Raw genomic sequence first — 26,668 nt, 5'->3', positions numbered from 1 at the left:
AATTGCAATGGGCAGCTAAATTAACTCTGAACTGGCTAGAGTTGTTACAAATGTACAGTTAACCCTTCTCTTCTGCAATCCCTCACTTCCCCAGGAAGATGACAAGGACATTTGTCAGCAATAAAACACAGGAAGCAGGAGTGCTTTGCAGACAGAGCAAAGATATTAGCAAGCGCACAGGATTCAGTGCCATATGCAACCAGAATTCATCAGTGAAATGGCCTGCTTGCTCCTGTAAAAAAGAGGCCAGTGAAAATGTAAATCAGCTGATCCTTCTGTATGGAGTATGCAGTGAAACAACTTGCAAAGATCCCTCTTTAGAACTGCCCTTGGACACATCTTTTAAATGCACTTTCCGGGCATAGCAGTACCACCAAACACCATTCCCTGACATGCCTGTTTAGCACAAGTGTTAAAGATCTTTGGGGCACTCCTCAGAGCATGACACAAGTCGCACCTCAGTTTGTTTGAACTTAAACATGCAACATCATGTGCAAAGGGAAGATGCAGAACAATCCAAAATGAGCTTCTACTTACAAAGTTTTGGAGTTGTTTGGAGATTAGTTTCTGTGGCTTGTGCCTGAGACGCTGTGGTTGTCTCTTTCCCCTCAGGCTCCAGGGTGGGTGGAGGTAGTGAAGGTGCCATGGAGGACAACAGGGATAGATCTAAGATACGGTTATACAGAGAAGGCTGGAGAAAAGGCTCAGAGGGCACCAGTGAGCTGTCAGCTTGCACTGTCACTTCAACCTTGCTCTCGGGGCTTGATGCTGGGAAAGGGGAGGTATGCAGCACCCAGGCAGACAGTGTAGTAGGATCCACAGAAACCATTGGATCTTGTCCTATCCTTCCAGGGTCAAGGTGGGTAGGTGAGTCATACTCAAAAATCTTGTCCACAAACACCCACTTAAGGCCAGCGATGCAGAGGCAGAGGCTGACCAGGCAAGCCAGAATAGGGACGATGCAGATCTTTTCTGAGTTGAGACAGCCCCTCAGTCGCTCTGCCTCCAGGCATACACAGCAGGTAACAGCCAGGCTTGCTATGCCCTGGCCCCTCCTGTCCTCCGTTTGGGTCCCTGGCATGTCCTCCTCAGTGGGAAGCCCCTCAAGAGATGCGTCGGGGCTCAGCTGAGCCGAGGGGCTGGGGAAAGTCTCTGCAGCTACTTCAGACATATTTAAATCATAAATGCTCAACCCAGCTCACCTCCAAGAGACAGACCGTAACTCTATCGCAGTCCATTACTAGGAGACAGAGAAAAAGAAGAATCACACAGCTCTGCAAAATCATAGAGTGGGAGCCAGGAAAGCGTCCGAGCTCAGGATCATCACCCAAATCTCCAGAAGGTTAAAAAAACCACCTCTCCTCTATTACCCGAGACATAGAATTGCTTAGTAATTATCAAGCTCCTGTCTCCTGACCACTTTTATAATTCCTGAAATGCCTCTCAAGCCATCCCAGCTCTTCTGTGGGGGATAAAAAGCAACAAGACAACAACAAAAATTCCCCCAAACCCCCAAAACAAGGATCAAATTGTTTGACTAAGTGAACCAGTAGCCCAGACTGAAAGGCTGGCTTCTCACCTTGAGCATCAGAGGCTGGTGTCTGCTTAGATGAGGAAAACAACTGTCATGCGATAGAAGCAAAAGCAAAATCAGTAACAACGGCAACAGTAGCAGCGGTAGAGGCAGCAGCGACAGTAGCAACAGCATCCTGTTGTATTAAAGCAACGGCTGAAAGAGGCTGAATCATTACAGAGCAGCAGGTGCTGGCTCTCTGAGCATCACTGCAAACAATATCATTACACAGAGGTTCGAAAGGAAGAGCAATGCCAAGAAGATGGTAACTCCCTTTCTCTCTGTCCCCACCCCCCAACCCCTTCCCTCTTTGTCCTTCTTGAGCACTCGTTCACTTTCCTCTGTTCTTCTCCCCCAACAGCACGGTTCTCCGATACAGGGACACGCTCATTCCTTTCTCTCCCCACCCCCACCTCTCCGCAGGGCTGGTCTGAGGGAAATCAGCACACCCAGCAACACAGGACTGCCAGTGACTTCCTATTTTATCCAATTAGAAAGAATAAAGGCCATCAAATCAAGGGAGCCAAGGCAGGCAGGAGTTGTGCGCTCTCTCTCGCTCTCCCTTTCAGTATTTCGCCCGGAGAAGATGGCAATCGATTGTAGCAATCTCACAAAGCTGGGATGGGGATGGGGGTGTAGGTGGCAGCCTTCTGGGCTGGACCTGATGCTCTGCAAGTCTGATATCTGATCTCTCCCAAGGGAAGCAGGCTTTTCAACAGCAGTTTCTTCCTGCCTGATGCTTAGAGATAGCATTCCTTTCCCAACACCCTAATACGTTTAATTTACTGAAGATAATGCTATGATGCATCTTAGGTCAAGTCATGTTTTTAAATTCTAACCTTTAAGAAATTTGCCTTTAAGTTCTTATGGACAAGCACCATCTTTTGAATTTTCTTGTAAAATAAATTAGCTAAAAAGTAACCTGCAGGTGCATAAGCATGCTCATCAGGAGCCAGCTTGTAACAGACACAGGAGATTTAAACATTTGACGTCCTCTCTGTAATTGTCCAAAGTCAATCCAGAAATACTAATTGTCCAAAGAATCCAGAAATACCAATGCTTCTACTATCTTTTTTAGTCTAGCCCATTCTTCCTCTGTATTGGCAAGATCTGTTACATACTATAAGGACCTATTCTCACCCCACCTGAGTAAATCAGGAGAACAGCATCGCTGAGATCAGTCATGAGAGAATAACTGAGATTGGGGATGGGAATATCATGGCAGAATGTTAACATAAACATTAAAGAGAGGGATGAGAGGCATGATTCATTGTTCCCATATACCCCATGCTGAAATTTGCCCCTGTGACTTTGCAGCATTTTGCACTTGTTATGCACAGGAGCAAATAACTATAAAATGCACACAGAATCACACCCTCTGAACTGTCCTATGCTTGTTTCTTCAGTATCAGTACTGTACAGCAAGTTCCCTTTTTATTAATAGTAGTTAAAAAATTAGGTCCTCCCCATGTGCACCTCCCTCTTCAAAGATCTCCCCAGAAATATATGTACAATTTGTATAAGCCAGGTTTATTGACAGCATAGTAGTTCCTATGGAGCTTTATACAGTCTTTCATGTCAACAGAAGTGTCAGGAAGTTTATTAACTGCTAATCTGCTGTTTACTGGCCACATCTCTACAAGATGCTGACTACTCAGTCATTACTGCACAGTCATTTAGGACTTGTATAAACAAGCCCTAAATGACTGCTCAGTAACCCAACTTACTGCACAGGAGTGACAAGGAACAACTTTTTTGTGATGCTGACTGTGCAGTACCCTGAAACTGCTGCACACTAGCGTCGCATCATACTTTCTGCCACATGACACTACAGTGCAGTCAGCATCTAATGTAGACGTGGCCACTGAGACTTAACATCATCACTGCTTCCTTGTCTCCCAAAGAATATTATGAATTAGGCATATTATAGTCAACCATGCCAAAAGGAGTACGTGCAAAATAAATGTTTTATAAAATATTTGCATTAAAATGCTAACAAACCTAGTATTAAGGCTGAAAAATTAAACCAGATGATTCCAGTGGGAGAGGATGCCCCCAGAAACAGATCTATGAACAGTAAATTTGACAACTAAAACACCATGGCAGTTACATGGCAGCATCCAGAAGTCCAGCCATCTTTACATAGACATGCTTCCTAAGAATGCTTTAACAAAATTAAATAAAAAAAATAATAAAAAAAAGATAAGTGAACATGCAATCTAGCCTGTCATTCCATTGTAGGATCTAGTCCGGAGGCTAACATTCTCATGAGAAACCTATAACAGAACTAGTCTTTGATTACATAGTTACTTATCTTTTTTCTCTTGCTATAAAGCACGCCTCTCCCTTATTAGTTCGTTAATCATATTTTGCATCATATTTTTCTTCCATGCAGCACATTTCAGGCATGTTACAGACATCAATAAATCAACCTTTCCATTACCAATATAAGATAAGAAAGTATGAGTATACTTTAGATGAAAGATCACAAATTCCAAGTGCACACATTTACTGATGCAGCTGTCCAATGGCATCCTTTTATTCACCCTGACATTTTTTCTTTCTCTTCCTTTTTTGGTATCCTCAACTATAACCCCTTTCACTCACTCGAACTGGCCGAACCAACTCTTTACAGTATATGTAAGGGATTATCATGCTCCCTATCTCCAGCTGTCCCTTTGGCAAGCCCTGTACATTCAGTTCTTTTAATCTTTTCCAGTAAATTGGTGCCTCCAGCCCAGTTATCATTTCAGTAGCTTATTCTCTGAATTGCTTCTAGTTTGTCAACATCTGCCTGGTCCTACGATTAGTGGAAATGAATATGGGATGACAAGAGAAGCCTCACAAGCACCATAAACTAATAAATGCAGCTATAAGAACTTTACCTGGCTCTTACATAGCCTGTAGAGACAGACTGTTGGCTTGGTAGACCATGATGTGATACCTCTGCATGTACAGCCTAAAAAATTACGTGGTTTCTTTTTTTCACACTTCATTGCAAGATCCCATGCTTCAGGAACACTTTGTATGTCACCCTCTTGCTCAGGACACTCAGCACTAACAGTTATTTTCAACTTTGCAACCCATGGAACAACACTCATGTCCAACCCCATTCAATATTATCTTTAGGACAAATATTGTGAGACTTTATCCTATACTTCCACAAGAACTGGATATAACATCAGAGTTGGGGAAGGCAACTCCTGTGCTGCTCTCTTGAGTAAGGGGCTGCCTAACAGTGTCGTGCCACATGGTACATACTGGCCTTAGATAGGCCCTCTTGGTGCAAGGCCCTCTGGGCTTCTGTGATACTACAAGACAGGGCTACATGTGGGTGGAGCAGGGAGGACAAGGGTCTGGCTAGGTTAGCTAGAGGTATGACAGGAATTAAGCCTGCCTTACAGCATGACAGTTGTAGTAACCAGAGGGATTGACTGTGGCTTCTTATGTGTTTGAGCTGCTCAGCCACAAGCCCTGTGCCTTGCACCTCATCCAGAACTAACTGCTCCTGCTGCCTGCATCAGCAGGATATTTTCAGGCCTGGCTTCCCTCCAAGCTGCAGTACCCTCCTCTGCAGCTCCCGGCCTCCTTGTCTGCTGCAGGTCCATTCCCTCCCAGCACTTGCAGACAGGGCTCACAGTCTGCCTGCACAACACTACCCTTCCCTTCCTCTCCAAGTGGCCTAGATCACCCTTCCCATGACCCTCTTCCCAGCTAGCCATGCAGCATAGAGCCGTTTCTCACCTTGCCACCCAGTAACACCCTTCATTCTGTTCTGAGCTTTAATACCTCCTGCTGGCCTTCCTCATCTGTGGCAGACCAGGGTCTACCTTTTCAGGGGAAGAGGGCTTTAAGGCTCTAGTCACCATTTCTGTGCCAGGGACATTCTGCAGGGGGAAGGAAGCATACGGAGGAAATGCTGCATCATCCTCCAGTATGCTTCTCTAGCTCTGTTCCACAAGGAGAACAAAGGCCAATGTGCCAAAACAATGAAACTGCCCAGCTACATAAACTTCTACAATCTTTTCTCCAATGCCTGATGAAGGGTACTTGTGCCTGAAAGCTTGTAATTAAAGACTTTTTTTTTTTTTTTGCAAAAATCTTGTTGGTCTAATAAAATATATCATCTCTGCTACAAGTCCTGCTTGCTTTTTCCTCTAGACCAATACAGCTACAACTTGGATACCTGACAGGCAGCTTTGGAAAAAGAGGCAAAGCTCTGTCCTGCTTCAGCCAGTTGGGGGCATGCTGCCATGCACAGACTGATTTTCAGAGGGACTGGTCTCTGGGTTGCTGACCTTTTGTCAAGGTACACATTTAAAGTGCTGTTTGCTATTGAAGGTGATTGTATTGCTTTTAGTTTCCTTTTCTTCCTCTTCTTCTATTTTTTTTTTTTTTTTGTAATTTCTTCTTGAAGCTGGAAGGTTTGGCCTTTAACTCCCAGATTAATATATTATTATGGATGTATGATGTTTAAACATGAGTTCTGTCTCAGACTGGGAGACAAGCCAATACCTGATGAATGGAAAGAGACCCTTAAAGAGAAAGGGGAGTGAGTCTCTCATACTCATCTGTAAGTCACAGATTAAAAAATTAACCAGACTAACCCATTAGTAACAGACAGCAAGGAAAGTGTTCTAACTGTTTGTAACTAGTTTAAACCTCTATGCAAAGAGTTACTTGCAATAACACGTTAGGCTACTTTGGCATAAAGCAGTGATACCCAACTTCAAGTACACAGTATCTGGCCCCACTGGCTAAATGAATGGCACAGGGATGGTCCACAGACCAGATATGGAGCAAGGGGTTGCTCTATGGGCCTGATGCAGCACATGAACCTACATCATTTGGATTGCAAGGCTCCCCAAGGGCCTGTACATTTGATGATGGGCTGAGTGGTAGCAGTGTTAATTGCCAGAGCTCCTGGAGTTGCAGCAATTAATGCTGCCACTTCTCTGCTGTCAAATTTCCAGATTTGTGGCGAGCCCTGTGGGCCAAAAGACATGCTTTCATGGCCCACAGGACATACCTTGGGTCACCCCTGGCACAGAGAAAAAACTGAGGGGTGGGGTTTTTGTAAACTGCAGGCCTATTGGATGCTGTACCTTTTTTTCTGGTTGAGAAGTATCTACTATAGATTTACAAACAGTGCTCTGGAGGATTATCTTCAGGGAAGCCACAAATATAAACATTAAAAAAAAAATGGCGATATTTCAAAATAAATATATCATCACAAACAGTATTTATTGCCTCCATGATAAGCAACGAGTAATATTAATCTCTGGTGATCACACATCTATGTATTACCCTGACCTCAACCTACTCAAACCTTACTTACAGTGCTAAAGCCATCAGATTTCAAGTATCCGTTTCTGTGCCTTAAATTAAACTAACTGTACTTCCGGACATGACTCTCTAAGAGCACAGCATGTTCTAGGAAGCACCAAGCCCCTAGAAGACAATGTGCGTGTTGATGGATGTTTGGTGGATGGATGGTACTATGTGTTATATTGTAAACCATACAGTATGTTGAATGAGAGGGATGAGAAATAACAATTAGTGGCAAAATATTAGTAAAAGCAAAGTGACCATTTCCCACACAGAGCAACTTTCCTAGAGATGATAGCAAAAATCTGCCCTTACAGTATTATTACATAGAGCCACTTCATCAATTTTGACTTTATTTCATTTCTTCCATATGCTGGGAAATTAAAAGTAGAATAAGTAAAAGGCTAAAAATGTGCCCATTCATTAAGAAGATGATTAAGATAACAGGATCCCTTTTATTGATTATAGGCACTTTCTCCAAATTAAATATATTTAAAAAAAACAAACCGTGGAGGTCAGTGACAGCAAGCAAGCATGCCTGGCAAATGACAAAAGGAACAACATTTATGTTTTGGGGAGACATTCCATCGTGTGTGTATGCAAGTGTGTGTGCATGCATGTGTGTGTAGGTGTCTAGCAAAATACACGATAAACTGTAGTGCTATATAACATATTAATTTACCCAATCTGTGATAGCTCACTTGCCTTCTGTTCATTAGCCCATCTTCTTAAGGACTAACATCCCCATTCTGAACCGCTGAGCACTTCCAAGTGCTGCCATTATACACCCTCTACCTCTACTCCATACTCTACATGCTTAAGGTGAAAACCAGTTTCTCTGCAAATCCTTTACTGGAATGGCACTTGTTAAAAAAGAGACCCTCAGAGGGGCTGTTGCTTATAGTACAATTCCATGGAAAACTCTCAAGGCTAACCAGACAATTGGAAAAAATGATTAAGGAAGGTGGTGTTCTTAGAGCTGATTAAAAATTACTGGCTTCTGACTGATTGGCATGATTAGTTATGTTAATTATGGAGGGAGGGATGGCAGAATATCTAGGAGGCGGTGGAAGAGACGTTGCTCTGGAGAAGTGGTGAGGCTATAAATGCGTGGCATCCACTTGCCTGGATCAGACTGCTTTTGTTTCGTGTGTTCATGGGGGTGGAACAGTTCTGTCCACTTCTGGCACTGGTGTGCAGGAGTTTCTTTGAGGTGGGTGTACCATGGAGCCTGCTCTCTTACATATACGTAGACAGCTCCCTTGTTGTTCTGCATGCTAAAACCTTGTAACTGCTTTTGCTTTTTTTCTCTACCATTGAGAGGCAAAATACAGACTTCTTGAACACAATCACTGTGGTTTACAAAAATGGTGCTTTTGAAAAAAACCTGAACAATAGGTTTCTCAAGACATGCTTATTTTTTAAATATCTGCTTCAGGTAATTGAAAGTGAAAGCTGCAGTAAGAGGGCCTGTTATTTCATGTGAGCTGAAAGGTCTCTTGACTCTTTTCATCCTTAGCTGAAACGTGAGATAGTTTTCCTTATTCCAGTCAGAAGCAGAACTTGTGGCACTTGCTGAGACGCAAAAACATGACATTGGGCCACGAATGTCAGGAGATGACTCAATGCAATAAATTGTGCACCTGGCATGTATTTGGTCAAAAAGAATGGGAGGAATACTGGAACTAGCCAATGCAAAAGATAATTAGATTGAATACATGATAAGGTAGTATTCAAGACAAGGGGAAAAAACCCCAGCCCAATATAAGAAACACAAAGAGTTCAGTTTGCTCCTTCAGGAGGAGGAGAAGCAATGGAACCACAAGCAAAAAGCTGGTATTTTACTAGAAAGCAGCACTCTTTTCATTCATCTAAAGTGGTTATTTAGCTCCTTTTGATGTATAATCTAGATGGTTTTAGACATATTAATCTTCCCAGCACCCCCAAAAGTTAGAAAAAAATCTATCCCCTTCAACAGACACCACACAGGTAAACCAAGTTCCAGATCCACAAAGTTATTTAGACCCTTTGCTCCAAGTGATGTTAGACACCTAAATATCTCTGTGAACATGGGCTTAAGTGACTTTCCTAAGGGCAGAGACTAAGCTGGGCAGAACAAGGTGTTGGACCCAGGGCTGCCTATACACATGCTCCTTGGCATTCTAATTAATCAAATCTGCTCCGCATTCTAATTAGAATGCTACAGTGTCATGTGTATTAAGCTTCTACATGTTTTAAAACGGCCACAGTGGTACTTTAACTAAACTGTGTCTAATAAGCTTTAGCTAAAGCATCCCACGGCAATTTTTAAATGTGCAGGGGCTTAATACAGATGCTGCTGCAACGTTTTAATTAGATCAGCTCTCCAGGAACAACTCTAATTAAAATGCTGCCCCCCTCCCCTTGAGCATATGTACAGGCAGCCCGGGTTTCTGGAGACCCTGGCTAGCCATCTAAATGCAGGGGGATTTTCCTGGCAGCCATTTTCAGGGCCAAGAATTGGTCTGAATTCTTAAGAATCAGTGATGCAGCTTGAACTTTCAAGCACTAACTCAAGTGAATTACTTTACTCATACACGTATGGGTTCAAATGAATTGTTCATGTGCTTATGGAGTTGCAAGATTGAACTCAGAGAAAATATCATTACTCTGTATTACTGCTATCATATCATGTTAAGTATCATATTAGAGTCCACATGGAAATAGCCATGTGAGTAATCTTATGTGAAAAATCCCATTGCTTTAGTGTGTGTTACTAGCTGCTGAAAATTTGGCCACTCATTACTAAATCCTTGATTCAAGGGGTTTTTCCCCCTATCGACCCCCTGGTTTGGGAAAGTAAATAACTGTGTACTTGAAGTTAAATAAATGCTTAAACACTTCCCTTAAATAGGAATGGGCTTACATACGTGCTTACGTACATTCTTCATCTGAGCTGAATTAGGCAGTTTAAATGCAAGCCTAAATTAGGCAGCCACTATTAGAAAAAAAATCTTCACCCTAAAGTACTACTGGCTTGACGATGTTTCATTGTTACAATTATTTTATAATGAAAGCTAGGGGTCTTATTTTCCCCATATGCCCAAACTTTTGCTTTAAAAGAAAATAAAAAAGGTAATAGCTATTTTAAAATGACAATTCAAAACTACTTCCATCTAAGTAGGGTCTTGTATATTCAGTATTTTTTTTTTTTATGTTTGCCTGATTATAAGCACATTCAGTAGTTTCACTGTGTTATTACTCCCTGGGCAGACAAAAATTCAAAGTTATGCAGCCAGAGTAAAAGACAAGAGGCATTTTTATGACATTAAATAAACAAACAAAATTATAGGACATAAACATATTTCAGGATTATATTTTTGGGATACGTTTTCCCATAAAATAATATTTTCAGGATGCAGAAGCTTCAGTATTACAACTTTAACTCAAGAGCTACTTTGACGTATTGCCTTGTGCAAATACCACCAAAATTCAAATTTAAACTATAATAACCTGAATCAGACTCTTCATTTAATTATACTGTCTGGTTCAGCTCTGGCCTTGTCTACACAAATGTATCTTTATGGTATTGGAGGCAAGTGGTTGAATCCAAATTTCTCCTGCTTACAAAAATAAAAAAAACAGTGTAGCACTTTATACTGCAAAATCTCTAAAAACAAAACAACAAAAACCCCCCAAAAGAAACCAAACTAAATCAACCAAACAAAAACCCCAACAACAAACCTTAGCATGTTTTAGAATTTTAGCATCATCAAAGACATTCAATATTTGATACTTGCTTATTTCATTTACAAAGCCAAGAAGTGCATGAATCATTTCTTTCAGCATTGGATGGAAAACTGAATTCCCAGCAAGTAATTAAGATATGTTCAAATAAGAATGACAAAGGTGATTTTATGCCTACTCAAAACTTTGTGTCCTAACAACTTGCTCATAATTGTTTTTAATCCAGAACCTTTATTTGAAGGTCTAAACTGCTTTCTGATGCCTCTCTGGCAGCAACCACAGAGCTCTCTCGTAAGTGTTTGAAGTGTATTTAAAATGTGGGTTCATCATTCACAAATATTTGAAACTGTGAATGTTGAACCCACGAATACCAAGGGTTTCCTGTATATAGCCTGGTACAGGGAGGTCAGGAGCATCATTTGGAGAGAGGCATTTATCCTTCTTGCAAATAAGGACTCTCAGGTTACTACTAAAGCAAGCAAAAGAGAATGGAACAGGGAATAGGGGAAGGTTACATGCATCTGTGTCACAAGCCTACTTCATAATCATTTCTATCCAACTTGGTTTTCTCTCTCTTACAGTGAAATGGAAATACAAAAGCTGACTCTATTCCTCTGCACGGTATTGTTTACAGCAGTGAATGTAAAGCATTTGCAGTCTAATTTGTTAGCATTTTTACCTACTTTACATGAGCATGTGAAGTGCAAGGCAATAGATTATGCACCTTATACAGCACGGAGTACAAGGAGCAGTGGTGCAGTGCAGACTCACTGCTCTGAAAACACTTCTGCTCAGCGTTATGCATCTATGAATAGAATACATGAAAGATACTGGGACCCCATTCCAGGTCATGACAGAGAAACACGGATCTTTGAAAGAAAGCTTCTGATGAACTTAGGGCACAAATAAACAATTCTGCTGCTACAGAATTCAGTATTTTATATACAAACTACTGACCACTACAACAACAAAACTATTATATGTATATCACACACAGACACACACTTTTTGTGGTGATGGCCAGTAGCAGGATTTGAAACAATTTGATTTCCTAAAGTAGACTGCATAGCAGGACAAACCTAATAAGAAACATCATTTCATCACATGGATGTATTCTTCTAGTAGTACTTTCTGACTGACTAAGTTGGAGTCCTAGATCTACTCAGGTCAGCGTACTTGTGATACCCCCGCCCCCCTCCAAATTCTGGGTTGCTAGTGACAACAAATGACTCCTAGCAGTGTGAAAATTGGACTGTGGGAAGGCAGACGCCTCAGGGTCCCTAAAGAGGAAAACTAATTTATGATATATATGAGGCTCAAGAGGGCTTGGCCAGTGAAAAGTGATGAAGGATGTGCTGGGATCTGTGAGCTGCTATCTCATATACTGTCCTCGCATGTAGGTTCACCTTTCTGGGCATGAGAATAGGGAATAGTATGGAAGTCTTGGCTATGCTGGGAAAGGGGGTCACTGAGCAGGCCATGATTATCTAGTCCTTCCTCACTGCCTCCCCACACTGCCGGCCCATGTCCATCTTGAAGTCGATAATGACCCCCAGATCCTTTTCCGCCTCCATGCTGACAAGAGGGGAGTTCCCTAACCTGTAGGTATGGTGCCGGTTGTTCCTCCCCAGGTTCATCACCTTGCACTTGTCTGTGTTGAAACCCATCCTATTCTCATCCACCCACCCTTGTAACCTGTCTAGGTCCGATTGTAGCCAGTTGTATCCTTCCAGTGTGCCCACGTCCCCCCACATCCTAGTGTCATCAGCAAATTTGAACAGGGTGCTTTTTATCCCCTCGTCCCAATCACTGATGAAGATGTTGAACAGTGCGGGCCCGAGGACCGAGCCCTGCGTAACCCCACTGCCCACGTCCTTCCAGGTTTAGAAGGACCCATTCACTACCACCCTCTGGGTGCGGCCCACCAGCCAGTTGGCGACCCATTTGACTGTGTGGGTGTCTACACCACAGTCCCCCAGTTTCTTAATGAGAACGGGGTGAGAGACAGTGTCAAAAGCCTTCCGGAAGTCCAGGAAGATTATATCCACTGCTACCCCTGCGTCTAATGATCTGGTGATCTGATCGTAAAAGGCCACCAGGTTGGTCTGACAGGACCTGCCACTGATGAACCCGTGTTGGTTGCCCCTAAGCATGCAGTCCCCTGCTGGCCCCTCCTGGATGTGTGCCAGCATAATTTTCCCGAACAGCTTACCTAGGATCGAGGTAAGACTAACCGGCCTATAGCTTCCCGGGTCCTCCTTCCTGCCTTTTTTGAAGATGGGGACCATGTTGGCCCTCTTCCAGTCCTCCGGTACCTCACCAGAGCACCACGAATGCTCGTAAAGTCGTGCCAGGGGACTTGCAATGACCTCGGCCAGTTCCTTTAGAACTCTAGGGTGGAGATCATCCGGACCGGCTGACTTGAATATGTCCAGCCCCTCCAGAAGCTCCCTAACTAAATCCTCGCTAACCCATGGCCCAGGTGTGCCTCTCCCGGGGCCCGAGGGGGGCCCAGCAGGGAGGTGGCTGTTCTGGTCCCTACTTAGGAAGACAGAGGCGAAGAAATCATTGAACATGTTAGCTTTGCCGTCTGGTGTGACGGCCAAGTTTCCCATCGCATCCTGCAAGGGCCCCACATTACCTGGGACCTTCTTTTTACTCCCTATGTATTTAAAAAAGGACTGCTTATTGTCCTTAATCTGGGAAGCTAGTCCCAGCTCCATCTCTGCCTTGGCCTTCCTAACTACCCCCCTACATCCCCGAGCAACTACAGAATAGTCCTCCCTGGTGATGATGCCTTCTTTCCATTGGGTGTAAGCCTCCTTTTTAGCAAGGAGACATTCCCGGATTTTTCTGGTGAGCCATGGAGGCTTATGTGCATTCCTGCTCCCTTTGATCCTTGTTGGGATTACCTTCCTTTGGGCTTGGAGGATTGTCTCCTTAAGGAGCGACCACTCTCTTTGGACACCTGGCTCCCCTCCCCTCTGGGACCTCATCCACATCCTTAGCCTTCACTACCTCTGTGAGCTGACCCAAGAATTCCTGGTCAAGCTCTTCTCCCTGGTTGGGAGGTCTGTAGTAAACTCTCACCATTAAGTCTCTTTCCCCTCAACTGCCTTGTACTCTAACCCAAAGCACTTCAGAGTGCCCCTCCCCTGACTCCTTGCTAATTGATGAGGATGTGTATTCCTCCTTAATATAGAGTGCCACGCCCCCACCTCTCTTTCCTATCCTGTCCCTCCTGTATGATGGCCATGTGTAGCTGTTTCAGAGGTAGCATATTATTGTGGGGCTGCTGCAGTGCTGCTGTGGAGGCACCCTGCAGAGGCATATGTTAACTGCATACCACGTTCTGCAGCAGGGAATCACATACCTCCTCTAGTACCTTTGCCATGATGCTGTGGTTAATAATTGAAACTAATGTGTTCAAGCCAGATTGCCATGTTACACACAGATCACTCATAGCAGAAAAGCTAGATACCATTTCAATTGCTGATATACCTCAAGTCACAGAAATGGTCCATTTGAAATAGGTAGCACAATTATAATACAGATCTACACACCAGGAATGGGTTGCTGCAAACACTTGATATCAACGCTCAGTAAAACCTTGACAGTCCTTTGGGCTAGTGACAGAAGTTACACATAAACCAGTTTAAGTGATCAGAAACTGCTTTAAACCTGTAACAGAACAGAAGTTCAGTACACTTAAACCACTTTCAAAATGGCCAAAACTAATTTAAGGTATACTTGATTGGATGTAGTATCAGAAAACTGATTTAAGTCAAACCAGTTTATGGAGCTTCTGTCCCAGACCCGCTCCTGGTTCAAGTTAACTCACAGGCTAGGGACAGAAATTACACATAAACCAGTATGAGTGATCAGAACCCAGTTTAAATTTGTAACACAACAGAAGTTTAGTGCACATAAACCACTTTCAAAATGGCTGAAACCAGTTTAAGACAAACCTGGATAGATATAGTATCAGACTTAACTGATTTAGGTTAAATCAGCTTATTGAACTTCTGTCCCAGATTCCCTCCAGATTCAAATTAACTCACAGTCCCCCAGCATCCCAGGATGCTTTGTACCTCCCTGAAATCCCCCCCCTCCCATCCCCTCTCAGCATGGGCTGGCTAGCCTTTACCCAAGCTGTCTGCTGCAGCTGAGTAGGGAGGCATGCTCTAGCATCCCCAGGCTTCTGGCCTGAGCCACTGCACTCATGTGGTTGCATTTCCAGAATCAAAAGTGAATGTCTATTCACTTGCTTATTGGATCATGGAGGTGGGAGAAAAGCCTGGGTGGGTTGCTTCCCCTCCCAGGATGGCAGACCCCAGCTGGGGTCAGTATGGGCCAGGGTGGGGGTTTAAGCCCCCTCCATTATACTCAGCAGGATGGCCAGGACCTACCATGGCCCACTCTTCGCTCAAGCAGGGTGGGGGAAGCCTCTGAGGGGTTTTCTCCCAGCTTGCCTCCCTTGCCTTCAGCAGTGGCCTGCAGGCACACTCTAGCACCTCCAAGCTTTTGGCCTGAGCCACTGCAGGCATGCAGCTGCATTTCTGGAATCAGAAGTGAATGTCTGTTCCCTTGCTAGTGGGTTCAATCTATGCAGTTTAGAGAAACCTGCAAAGATTGAATCAAATCAGCCTCAGGCTTTTTGACTGTCTACTTAGCTTTAAACACTAAACGTTGCAAGCACTGGGCTACTGAAATCAACAGAATTAAGCCAGCAAAGAATTCAGTCCATTAAACCCAGGGTTGCAGGAAGACAACATTCCTGCTCTAGTTTGATGGTTGCACAGCTTGCTTTATTTGAAAAATCCACACGCTAACCAGTTGTTATTTAATTCCAATTAACATAAGTGCTGCTAAAGGACAACATATTTGCTCTGTGTTTCTCATTCACAATGAGCTCTCCATCAGGCTTGGTATTCTTCATACTTCTTATAATGTATTGTCAGCAATCCGCATAAATCAGTTATGCAAACAAAATGGCACAGACTCTAGGTATACAACCGCATGGAGCAAACTGCCTCAAGGGCAGAGCCCAACAACCAGGTTGTGCACTGGGGAAGATACATGGGGGGCGGCATAGAGCGAGGGAAGGCTCATTTTTTCCAGTTATTTATATGGCTCTTCACTCCTCAGGGAAGGGAGTGAGCAGAAAGTCTCTTCAAATCTTTTATACTTACAGGGAAAATACCCAAGTCTCAATGATCAATTTAAAGGGATAACCTGGAGGTACTCTTCACATATTTTTATGTGTTTTTAGATCTTTATCATGGTTCCTTTCAGGGGTGGAGCAGGGGAGAGGGGGAGGGCGCAGTGGTGTGGCTGCATTCTTTGTCAACAGTGTTAGGGCCTTGTTACTTGCTGATTTTAGGCATCTCCTAGAGCTCTTAAACCCTGGGTTGTCTACACATCAACAATGAAAATAGTTTTAAGCATCTGTTAGTGGCCTAAAGTTATGTCACACCAGAGCAGGTTTATTTGTGTTCTGTGTTACCCAGCTATTGTTACACTAACATGTGGCTACTCCAGGACACCCATTACTGTAAAAACCCCACTCTACCACTCCTCCCCTGCTGGTCCAGATCAGGCCTGTTGCCCCCCACCAGCCTAGCCCAGACTGCTGCCCCCCATGCCCCCCCAGCACCCCTGAACCTTGCTCACTCCCTCCTCCAGCTTACTTTTGGCTGTCAGTGCTGTCTGGAGAGCAGACAGGGAAAGGGAACCCACTTACCCAGCCCTTACCACCATCATCACTGCTCTCTGGGCTGAGTTCAGCCCTGAGAAGAGGGGCAGCTGGGTTCCCCCTTCCCTGCCTGCTCCCTTGGAAGCATGCTGGCAGCCAAACGCAAACTGGGGTGGGCAGGGACAATCAGGTGGAAACCCTGAGGGATGGGGGTGGGGCAAGCAGACTTCAGCTCAGCCCAGCCCACTGCCCCTCCTCACCCCCTCTGGGTCAGGCCCACTGTCCCCAGCCCCCTAGATCCCTGTTTCCCCTTCCCACCTGTCCTGGCTTACTTGTGGCTGCCAGCACTGCCCCACTGGAGCAGGCAGGGAAGGGGACCCTGCTTGTCCATCCACTGCTGCCACAAGTAAGATGAGAAACATGGGGGGTATGGATGAGCTGTGAGGAGCAGGGAGTAAGTGAGGAAGGGTAACAGCCCACCACTGCTGTTGTCCCCAGCTGACTACCTAGCTGACTTGGGGTGGGGGAAACCCCAGGGAGCTCATGCCCTTCAGCCCAGGGGCTTCAGCTGCAAGGAATGGCTACACAGAGTGTGGGACTGGGCCAGGGACAGTGGTGTCATGCACAGTCCAAACTTCCCATCACCTGCTCCTAGCCAGGGGGAATACCCAGGAGACTGGACAGTGAGCAAGTACTGGAAGTGGGGGACCCATCCACTGCTGCAACTGTTCCCAGCCGAGTCTAGTACCCCATGCAGCTGCTCATTGCAACCCCTGACTCTGGCATGACTCTGGCACCTCTCTTGCTCCTAAGTCAGTGAGCAGCAGCAGGCTGATCCCCCTTTCCTATGCCCACAGGCAATCCCTGCTAGAGAGAGGATGGAGGGAATAGGAGGGGAAGTGCTGTTGAGTGGGAGTGGAAGGGGGTGACCAAAGAGGGCTGGTGGGTTGGGGAGCCATACCTGCTTCAGGGGCTCAAAAAAGTCCCTGGAAGCAGCTGCTGTCCTTGGCAGCAGGCATAATCTGCCTTTGGGGATGAAGGATGGTGTCTGCATCCACCCCTGCAGTGCCAGTTGCACAGCCTGCACCCCTCTTTTAGAAATCCTAGATCTGCCCGTGGTCCCCTTCAACCCTAACCATCTTCCTTTCTTTCATTACACAGTTTTTTGAGGGTTGATTGGGAAAGAAGAGCTGCTAATACATGCATTTTTTTCAATATGCAAAACAATCTCCTAAGATGCTTTTCAAATGCCGTGGATTTAACAAAGAGAATTAAGGAATGGCAGGATATAATGTTTTAAACCATGCTGCTGATTTGGGCAAGTACTGCCTTTCAGAATTTCAGCAGCTAGCACACCTTAAAGAACTGCATGTGTGCCGTGTCAACAAAGACCAAAAATCTTTCTTTAACCTTCCCTACTTAACATGCACAAACAATTTCACAGTATAACCATTAGGTTTAGATCCTCGTTAACTGAAAAATATGCAGCTGGGGTCCCATAACTATTTCTTGCAGCTGTTGCCACCACTTTCCTTCACCCATCTTTCCCTCAGTAAAAATGTCTGTGGATTCATGTAGTTACAGGAAGCTGAATGCATTATTTATGTGGATGCAGAGGCTAGAAAGTTCGGGTAGGCTGCTTACCACTACAGTGGTAAGTTATAGCTATTGGCAATAGGAGGCTTGCTAGTGCATTACGTAATGAGATAGAGTTCAACCCTGCCAAATAAAATAGCTAAGTAATAACAATATTAAAAAGAAAAAAAGAAGAACAGTGCTAGGGATATAACGAGGTCTGAATTGATGGCAGAGACAACTGTAGGAAATGACAGCAAGAAGTATTCCAGTAACAATTAACTTGTTAGAAAAAGACTGTATATATTCTTTGATCTATTAATGCGTTTAAATTCAAATGTATTTACTCAAGCCAGAACTCTCCAGAAAATGTGCATGAGGAGGCTGGGGATGGGTAGAGGTGGAGGGGGTGGGGGTCTAGCTACAGATGGCAGCACTGAACTAAGTGTCCAAAATGCATTTTTTCTCTTGTCCTTCCATTAAAATAATGCACTTTTCAATGAACCAGAAGAATCATTGCACTTGTTCTGGGATTTCAAGGAATATTAACCTCATAGTCAAACAAACCATCCCACCATCCTAGGCAAAGACCTGTCATTGCAGACACATATCTGTGAAGCTGACATCTGCAAACACCAATTCTGAAGAAATGCCTTTCAAATTTCATTTTCTACTTGATCACAGGTAACAAACTATGCCACATACAAATATGGATGCAGAGGCTGATTCCCTGACAAGAAGGCTAAGTGACAGTAGAGGAATGTCATGTGAGCAGAACACATAATAAGGCTGTATAGGATTATACAGGATGATTAAAATCATAAACATTAATTCAAATATCCTCTCCTGGAAAGGTGCATTTGTGCTTTCCCAAGATGTCTCTACCTTCTTTTTCCAAGAGGTTCATCTCTGTATGAAATATGTGACTTTTGGACATAAGTGTATCATCTGTGAAATCTATCAATAGCAGTTAATGAATGCACGAGGCCACCACATATGCTGAAGGGCTCCCAGGCACTTGCACAGACTCTTCAGAACCTTAACAATGTTAGTGGGATCTCACATAAATGTAAGGGTGGTACCTTGTTAACAACTGATACGGGTGGATCACAAGAAGACACAGTAGGAGCCCAGGGGCTGGAAAGCTAGCATGGGATTTGGGATGTCCTGCTATGCCACAGATACTTTGCATGGGATTGAACATAACAACATGGGTTGGATCCAGTGGTAATGCATAGGGGGGCACAGGTGTGCACATGCACCCCCTGAGAGTGCTGGTGTACCCCCTGGCCGACTGCACTCCACGCTTACGCGATGGGCAGGGGGGGGCAGGCGGGAGTGCTGGTGCCCCCGTCTTAAGCGCTGGCCAGGGAGTGGGAGTGCTGGATGTAGTGTCACAGCCACTTCCAGGAGCACTGCAGTGGTGAGTTTTGCCACAGGGGACCCCCAGTTGGTCAGGTTGGCCACGAGGGGGAACCTCCCACCCCTGGTTGCTGACTGGTCATGGGGCGGGGGCACATCCCCCCCAACTAAGATGATACCAGTCACCCACAGTTAGATCTGCAAAAAGCCTTAGGCATTACAATGGTTTACACTGTAGTGCTTAGCCCCCATAGTGAAATCCATGGCTCAGAGTGAGACACCTAGGTTCCCTTCATAATTTTACATGCTTTTATATCTTTAACATGGTCCCTTTCAGTACTGCATGGGGAGACAGGCAGGGGAGCAGTATGGTAGCAGCCGCCTTCAACGGTGTAAGGGCCTGGTTGCAGGTTAGTTTTAGGCACCTCTTAGAGCTCTTAAATCAGGGGCAAACAGTTATTTCAGGTGGAGGGCTACTTCCCAAGCTTTGGGAAGACATCGAGGGCCACAAGGATAGCCTCGCACCTTGATAGGTGCCCTGCCCCCTGGTTGCTGTTCTGAGACCTGAAATCCTACCCCCTAACCACTGACCTTTGCCACCAGAAGTCCCTCCCCTTGCCCCTGGAAGCACTCCTTTCAGTAAGGGGCACTCCTTTGCCATCGCGAAACCAGAAAAATACCAAATTATAGTCTAAAAATCAAACGTACTATATTAATTTCATTAAAAAAATATTTTTGTCCTGATTTACATGTGTTTGTGTAGTGTGCATAGAAGTGATAGTATAATATCTTAAAATGAGGTCTTACTCTTGTATATTGTGCGTGGGTGGAGTGTGAGGGAGGGCACGGGTGTGTGTGGGGTTTATGGGGCAGTAGAGATGGGAGTGTGTGGTTGTGTGTATGTGGGGTGGGGGAGCATGTGTGTGTGTGGATGTGTGTGTGTGTGTGTGGATGTGTAGGGTGTGGGTGGGCATGGGGTTTGTGAGTGTGTGGGGGGACGGTGGCTGGGGAGGGTTGTGGCATGTGTGGAGGGAGAGGTTTTGCCCACAGTCCCCCCCACCCCTCACAGCATGCACAGCACTCCTGCCACTCCTGGCCCCAAGGCACCAGCGCAGGCCCTGTGCTCTTGTTCGCCACCACTTTCCTCTCCTGTCTGCCACTGCTGCCCTTCTCATGTCACTGCTCCATTCCCCGCCTCCACACACACACTTGCTGCTTCGGCACCACGTCCCAGCTGCATGGCCAAGACTTCAGGATGCAGCAGGAACCAGAGCAGCCTGGCCAGCACCACATGGAGCCAACCAAGAATCACAGGGGCTGGGCTGGTTCCTGCAGCCTGGTGCTGCATCTGGGAACCACGCGGTGCCAAAGCAGCAGCAGCAAAGCAGGGAAATGGCAGTGGCAGGCAGCAGAGTGCAGTGACAGCTGGGCAGGAACATGGGGCCCATGCCAGTATGCCAAGGCCAGCACTGTCAGGGACACACAGTAGGGTGCAGGCCAGCAGGGGCTCTATGGAGCCAGGCTAGGCTGCACCAGCCGAGAGAATGGGGAGCCAGCCCTACTCCAGAAAGCCCCTGCTGGCCCAGCCCTGCTCCTGCTGCCATGCTCTGGGCCCTGCCGGTGCTGGCCCTAGGACAGTGGTGCAGGCCCTATGTTCCCGCCCAGCTGTTGGTGTGCTCCACACACCCACTCATTGTCCCTTCCCCACCCTCACCTTCCACAACCATTTCCCTGCTCCTCCACCCCACTACCCCTGCCAGTGTGGGGAGGCAGGAACAGCTCCAGGGTCCCAGGCCAGAAACCTTTGCTAGGCAGAGGCCTCCGGCTGGGGGTGGGATGAGGCTGGGCTAGGCTGGCCTTGTTGCTGCAGCTGCTTAGTCCTGCCACTGGCTTCCCCTGGGTCCTACTACCTGTGGCTCCTGTCATATTTGACTTGCAGCCATGGGCAGATAAATATTCATTTCCTAAATTTTTTAGGGGCCCTGTGGGCTGGATAAAATAGCCTGGTGGGCCAGATACGGCTTGCAAGCCATATTTTGCCTGCCCCATCTTAAAACCTGGACTGTCTACAAATTAACACTAGTGAAACTAGTTTTAAGCACCCTGTAGTGGCTTAAAGGCGAAATCAGGCACCTCAGAATGGGATTCACTACAGCCAACCCTCTGAGCAAGGAGTAAAATATATTTGACATTAAAGAGTCATAATCTATCCTTGAAGCAGGGACTGGGACTCAGTCATTTCCACTCTCCACACCCAGCAACTGCCCTAATCACTGGCCTACACAGTCACGCACAAACCCTCTTCAGCCCTGTGAATCTAGAATTATTTTATGCCATTCAAGAACTGCTTCAGGAGTTGACAGCAGGAGATGTGAATGTGAATCCCCATAGGCAAAGGGAGGAGCTGAACTCAGGTCACCTATGTCTTGGGTGAGTGGCCTAAACACTAAATCAGTGAGGGCCAAACCTTTTTGGCAGGGGTTTCACAAATTAGCCCCACACCCTCCCAGAGTGCCACTCTGATCCCCTTCTCCAATGTACTATGATTTCTGCTCCTAGCCCTGTGGTTCCTGTCTTATCTACTTTTCTACTTTTTACTTCTCTCCTTGTGCTCCCTCTTTATTTAGCTACTTTGCTTTCTGCTCCCTGCTCTTTCTGTCACTCTGGCCTGCTGCTCTGCCCTGGAGTCTGCGGTGGGCCTCTGGCACTGCACACAGAGGCTTCCTGTGCCACTTGTAGTGCCTGTGCTGCAGGGTGGCCATTCCTGCATTAGACTATTATGAAAAGAAAGTAGCCTTACCCCCACTACAGCTGCAGCCACATTTTGTGCAAAGCTTAATCTTGTCAGCATGCACTGGGTATACCCAACACACACCTACTGGATCTGGCTCTGCCAGGGCCCTTTACAGGAAAATGACTGGTTGGTACAAAACCAGCTCTGAGCTGCTCAGTACGGACAAGGCTGAGGTGCTTCTGGGCATGAAGCATGGTGCAGAAGCAGAATGCTAGGCACCTTGGGAACTTTACCAATGAAAAGGTAAGCCCTAATGGGGTTAAACAATTGTTTTGATGATCACACACTTTAGGACCTCAGCATCTGAATTTGCCTAAGCTCCATTTCTGGCATATAAAACTTTTGTGGCCCTAACCATTAGTGCAGTTTCCCCTCCATAAAATGGGGACAGTACCTACCCTGACCAAGGTTCTAGGGAATATCAATACACGAATGCTTGTGCAGCACTCAATACCCGAGAGAGATGGTGTTTAACAGAACTTTCTCTTCCTGCACACCCAGTATGGAAAACCTGTCAAAATGAAGACCTTGGGCTTAGGGACTTCTCCCTACACCTATGTAGGAAGGAGTGGAAGTGACCTGCAGTAGTAACAAAGAGGGTTGTTTGTTTAATGATCCTGATGCAGTAGGAAAACTGCTCTTGAAGAACACAGCATGGGAACACTGGATTAATAAGGCAAACATCTGGCAAACTGCAGGAATTCTGTGGATCCTGCCAAAACCCCACAGACCTTGAACCACACAACTGTGTGTCAGTGTTGCTCCACCAATTTTAATCCCTATTAACTACAATCCCTCAGCAAAAACTTACTAGTTAAACAATTAGTTATTGGTGGTATTGCTAAGGCTTAAGTAGCCATCTCCTTTTCCTGTTGACCATTTATAATGGAGATCATGGCTGGAAGAACAGCAGCCCTCCATTGGAAGGTGGCTCCATCTGTCCCAAGTGGCAGTTTAAGTGATATTAAACACAACCTCTTCAACTATATCCTAATGTCAGACATATTCCTATGATAGAAGGCCTTTTCCACACAATTTGCGGGGAACTATGCTCAGATGATATGGAGAACCGTTTGTAGTCATTGGCACTAATTCTATTAGGAGGAAAAAAGCTTTCATTTGTTCATGTAACAAATACCTTTTAGAGGAGAATACCTCCAGAATTTAAAGGGAAAGAAAGAAAAAAAGAATGCCAAATAATATGACTCTTATGTGCATGAAAAACCGTTACCTACATCAAGAACTGTTTAATAATTTAAAAATTAAAAAACATACTGCAGTTTTAAATGCCTGCAGATTCTAAAGCTGCCATTCTGCACTCCTTATTGTAAATTTTAAAAAAGCAGTGACTGTATACAGACACTTTTTCATTTTTAAAAACTTCAATGCTATCTAAGTAAAGTGTTCACATATTTACAGCAGATGGAGGATTTCACAATATTCAATAAGTGCAGCTGTGATTAGCAAATCTGTTCTTTTAATGAGATCATAATGGTATATTTGTGATGTCATATATATTCTCATTCCAAGAATTAACTTTTTCAAGTGCTCATCAAAAATTCAAGTTTAAAATGACAGAAAATTGACATCCTGAGCAGTAACACTATTTCCATAAAGCCAAAAAGCTACACTTAAAATTGGTAATGTTGGAGAATGACATGTCCTTCCTGAACTGCATGAGGAGCTAGGGACCAGACCCAAAAAAGGACTTAAATGCCTAAAACAGGGTATAGGCAAAATTTAAGCACCTAAGGCCAAAACTGCATCCCTTCATAGCCCCACTCAGCAGCCACCTAACCCTACAGGCATTTAAGCTCCATAAGCAATTCCATTTTTGACATTACAGTTCCTCTAAATGCTCAACAATATGCTGCTGTGCATGTCCACAATCACCTTGGCTCTGATGGGGCTGAGTTGTTCAGCATCCAGCTCATGTCTAAGCTTGATCAGGGTCCAGAAACAATACATCACTCTGTCCATCTTTGTCTTTGGAGCAACCCTACTTTTGGGGGGAACCAAATGAAGATGAAGCCACTGCTTTCTTTTAAAGCACAGTTGCATACAGTGGCAGGGGCAATACCTCCTACTTATCCTCAGTACTGTGGGTGGTTGGAGCACTCATTTAAGACCCTCCTGTGCCTGAGAGGATCCAAACACACATCTCCCCATTCAGTTGTTCCACTTAGCAGAAAAGCATTAAAAATCCACTAGACCAAAGAAGCAAAGAATGCAGAAGTGAGCACCATTGGTTTGTCTCATGGTCTGGACACTTACTGAACACAGGGAAAACTGGGTCCCAAGCCCTGCCTCCCTCCCCCATGGGGCTGTTGACTCTTAATGTAACAGAATCACCTCCAACTTCTTCTCCAAAAGAAAGGAGGTCCTTTTGCTCTCTTTTCAAAAGAAATGGCTCAGGTTCCCTTTACAGGAGAGCTCTGGGTTGAGAATCCCAAGTGGAGGTTTGTGCTTCCTTGGAGCTCCCAAATAGGTACCTGTATAACTCCTGTCTGTCTTTGGGAAGGAACACACAACCCTGTCTTCCAAATTTCTAACCGAATGGTGTAGGCAACTTCTCACTCAGCACACTGATTTTCGGATCCTCTTGTGAGGCATCTAACTCTCCCCATGCACTGTTTAAGGGAGCCTATGTGTCAAACTCAGGGGTTAGGCATTCCTCTCTTGGGAGCAGGTACTTAAAAATGAGGCTGTACTGTGTTCAGTATATTGGTATCCAAGTCTCAGAGAGGGTCTGGATCTCAGTGATGTGCCCAAGGTCAAATGGGAATTCCTTAATAGCAGAGGAAACTAACTGGGGTGTACTAGACCCCAGCCTATCCCTAGACTACAGAAGCGTCAGATCCTCTGTCCTGATTGAGCATCTATCAATGCGTTTTTGTACTCTTATTTATCCTCTGATATACATCTTCATTTGCTTGGGTATAACTTTACTGAAAGATCTGGGAAAATTTAAGGACAGGAACATTTCTAATAGAAACTAAAAATATAAGAAGGGGTGCATGGTAATGAATCAAGAGCAGCAAGGTATGTTCATAATGAGTGGGAGTGCGAAAGAGCACAGAAGGTATGCAAATTCATGGTAGGACCTTATCAAATATTTCTTCCATTTGTTTATCAAGCACAAGAAGCTGCAAGTTCTCTTTGCAGCCTCCCACATAACAAAAAACAAAAGGGGAATATTTAGGCTTATGGTGAGAGATGCTAGAATATAAATTAGAAAGTTACAACCGAGGGGCAAATCAGTGCTGTCAGCAATTCACACGAACCAAAAAACCTAGGTAATTCTCTAAGAGCCTCATTCCAGAGTGGAGCAGCCCACATCACTGTCCAAGATTCAAAACAGCTTTTGTAAAACTGTTTCCTTCTCCTTCCCACAAACCTTCATCTTCAAATCTATGCATTATCCCACAGTAAAATTATACTCCATACTTTAAACAGATATGGTTACAGATACTCCTGAAACTATATTCTAGTTGTATGTGCAGTTCTAACATGTAGAATTAATAAATGCATAATTATAATTAATCCACTGTCCCCTAGGAACCTCGTAATTACTAGAATAGGCACCCCAGTCACCCAGTACTTCATGGGAACTATGGGATGAGAACTTGGATCCTCTATATATCTAAGTTCTTCTATCACACCTTATGCAGTAATAGTTCTTCCTAGAAAGTATGACAGCCTGTTCTTGAAGCTAAGAGAGGACCTTTTTCAGATGTTAGCAGTAGAAGAAAACCATGCCCCGCTAATTCACCAGAATTTTTCCTGGGTCCTTATAGTCAGGCCCTCCTCTAGGAGGAACTATAAAAGTTCATTGACAATGCTTGTTTATGTAGGCCCATTCTGACCCAGATCCTCATAGGATTTGGAAAAAGACTGAACATTCAAATGGAAAATGAGACTATCTGGTCCACAGCTGCATGGCAGAAAATAAAAATTTAACAGAAGGGGTATATAGTCTCAAATTCCAGGACATAAGTGAGCCATGACCTGAGGGGTAAGAGTAGTAAGTTATTTCCTGATTGACAAGTTATTTCATAGTTGACCACAATGCACCTTTTTCTAAAACAACCGGTAGCAGCCATGTTTGTACAAGAGATACTGGAATCAGTGGATTACTCATCTCATCCGGTACGGCAACTCCTATATTCTGGTATTTATCATTCAAAAGTATATTTGATATTTGAAAATGACATGATTTTAGTAATAGTGCAAGACTGTGTGCTGCTGCTTCTTTTGGTTACACTGAATGATGGGTGAGGGGGGTTAGGATACAAAGGGAAGGTTGGAAACTTATCTGATCACTTTGGATTAATGATCAACCCTGGTTCTGTTTCTCCACTGTCCCATCCTGTTCTGTAGGACACAGTAAGATACTGAGGTCCTCAACTATAACTGATGTCAATAGGAACTGAGAGCGTTCATTATAAGCAGCTCCACACAAGGTATAATTAGACTGCCAAGGAATGTAGATGAGGCCAAGGATTTAGGACTTTAAAATGGGATGAAATTTCAGCAGCTGACAAGTAAATCCAAAGTTCTAATGCTACAAAATAAAAAAATAAATGATCATTTAAGCCAATCTCTATCTGTTATG

General features: G+C 44.7%; 2 protein-coding genes across 6 annotated transcripts in view; both read right to left on the bottom strand.

Moving 5' to 3' along the window:
* Positions 1–26,668, bottom strand: part of NRG1 (neuregulin 1) — a 260,030-nt gene that overhangs the window by 146,636 nt on the left and 86,726 nt on the right. Inside the window, exons 1-2 of one of the 5 annotated variants that reach the window (XM_090038932.1) lie at positions 1,580–1,639; positions 538–1,240 (exon numbers count right to left, since the gene is read on the bottom strand). The exons of 3 other annotated variants lie outside the window; for them this stretch is intronic. In XM_090038932.1, the coding sequence (XP_089895058.1) occupies positions 538–1,171 (634 nt within the window). In that variant the 5' untranslated portion in view covers positions 1,172–1,240; positions 1,580–1,639. Of the gene's footprint in view, positions 1–537; positions 1,241–1,579; positions 1,640–26,668 lie in introns of those variants that run through there. One more of the 5 variants, XM_090038936.1, reaches the window with a different exon arrangement.
* Positions 1,510–1,783, bottom strand: LOC149868634 (uncharacterized). Its single transcript, XM_090038937.1, has one exon. The coding sequence runs from the start codon at positions 1,706–1,708 to the stop codon at positions 1,538–1,540; it is 171 nt and encodes a 56-aa protein (XP_089895063.1). The 5' UTR covers positions 1,709–1,783; the 3' UTR covers positions 1,510–1,537.

Source organism: Crocodylus siamensis, chromosome 3 (assembly GCF_052110815.1).
Source record: "Crocodylus siamensis isolate JL-2025a chromosome 3, ASM5211081v1, whole genome shotgun sequence".
NCBI classification, from domain to species: domain Eukaryota; kingdom Metazoa; phylum Chordata; order Crocodylia; family Crocodylidae; genus Crocodylus; species Crocodylus siamensis.
Note: the sequence above shows the minus strand (reverse complement) of the source record. Positions and strands in the feature narration are given on the sequence as shown.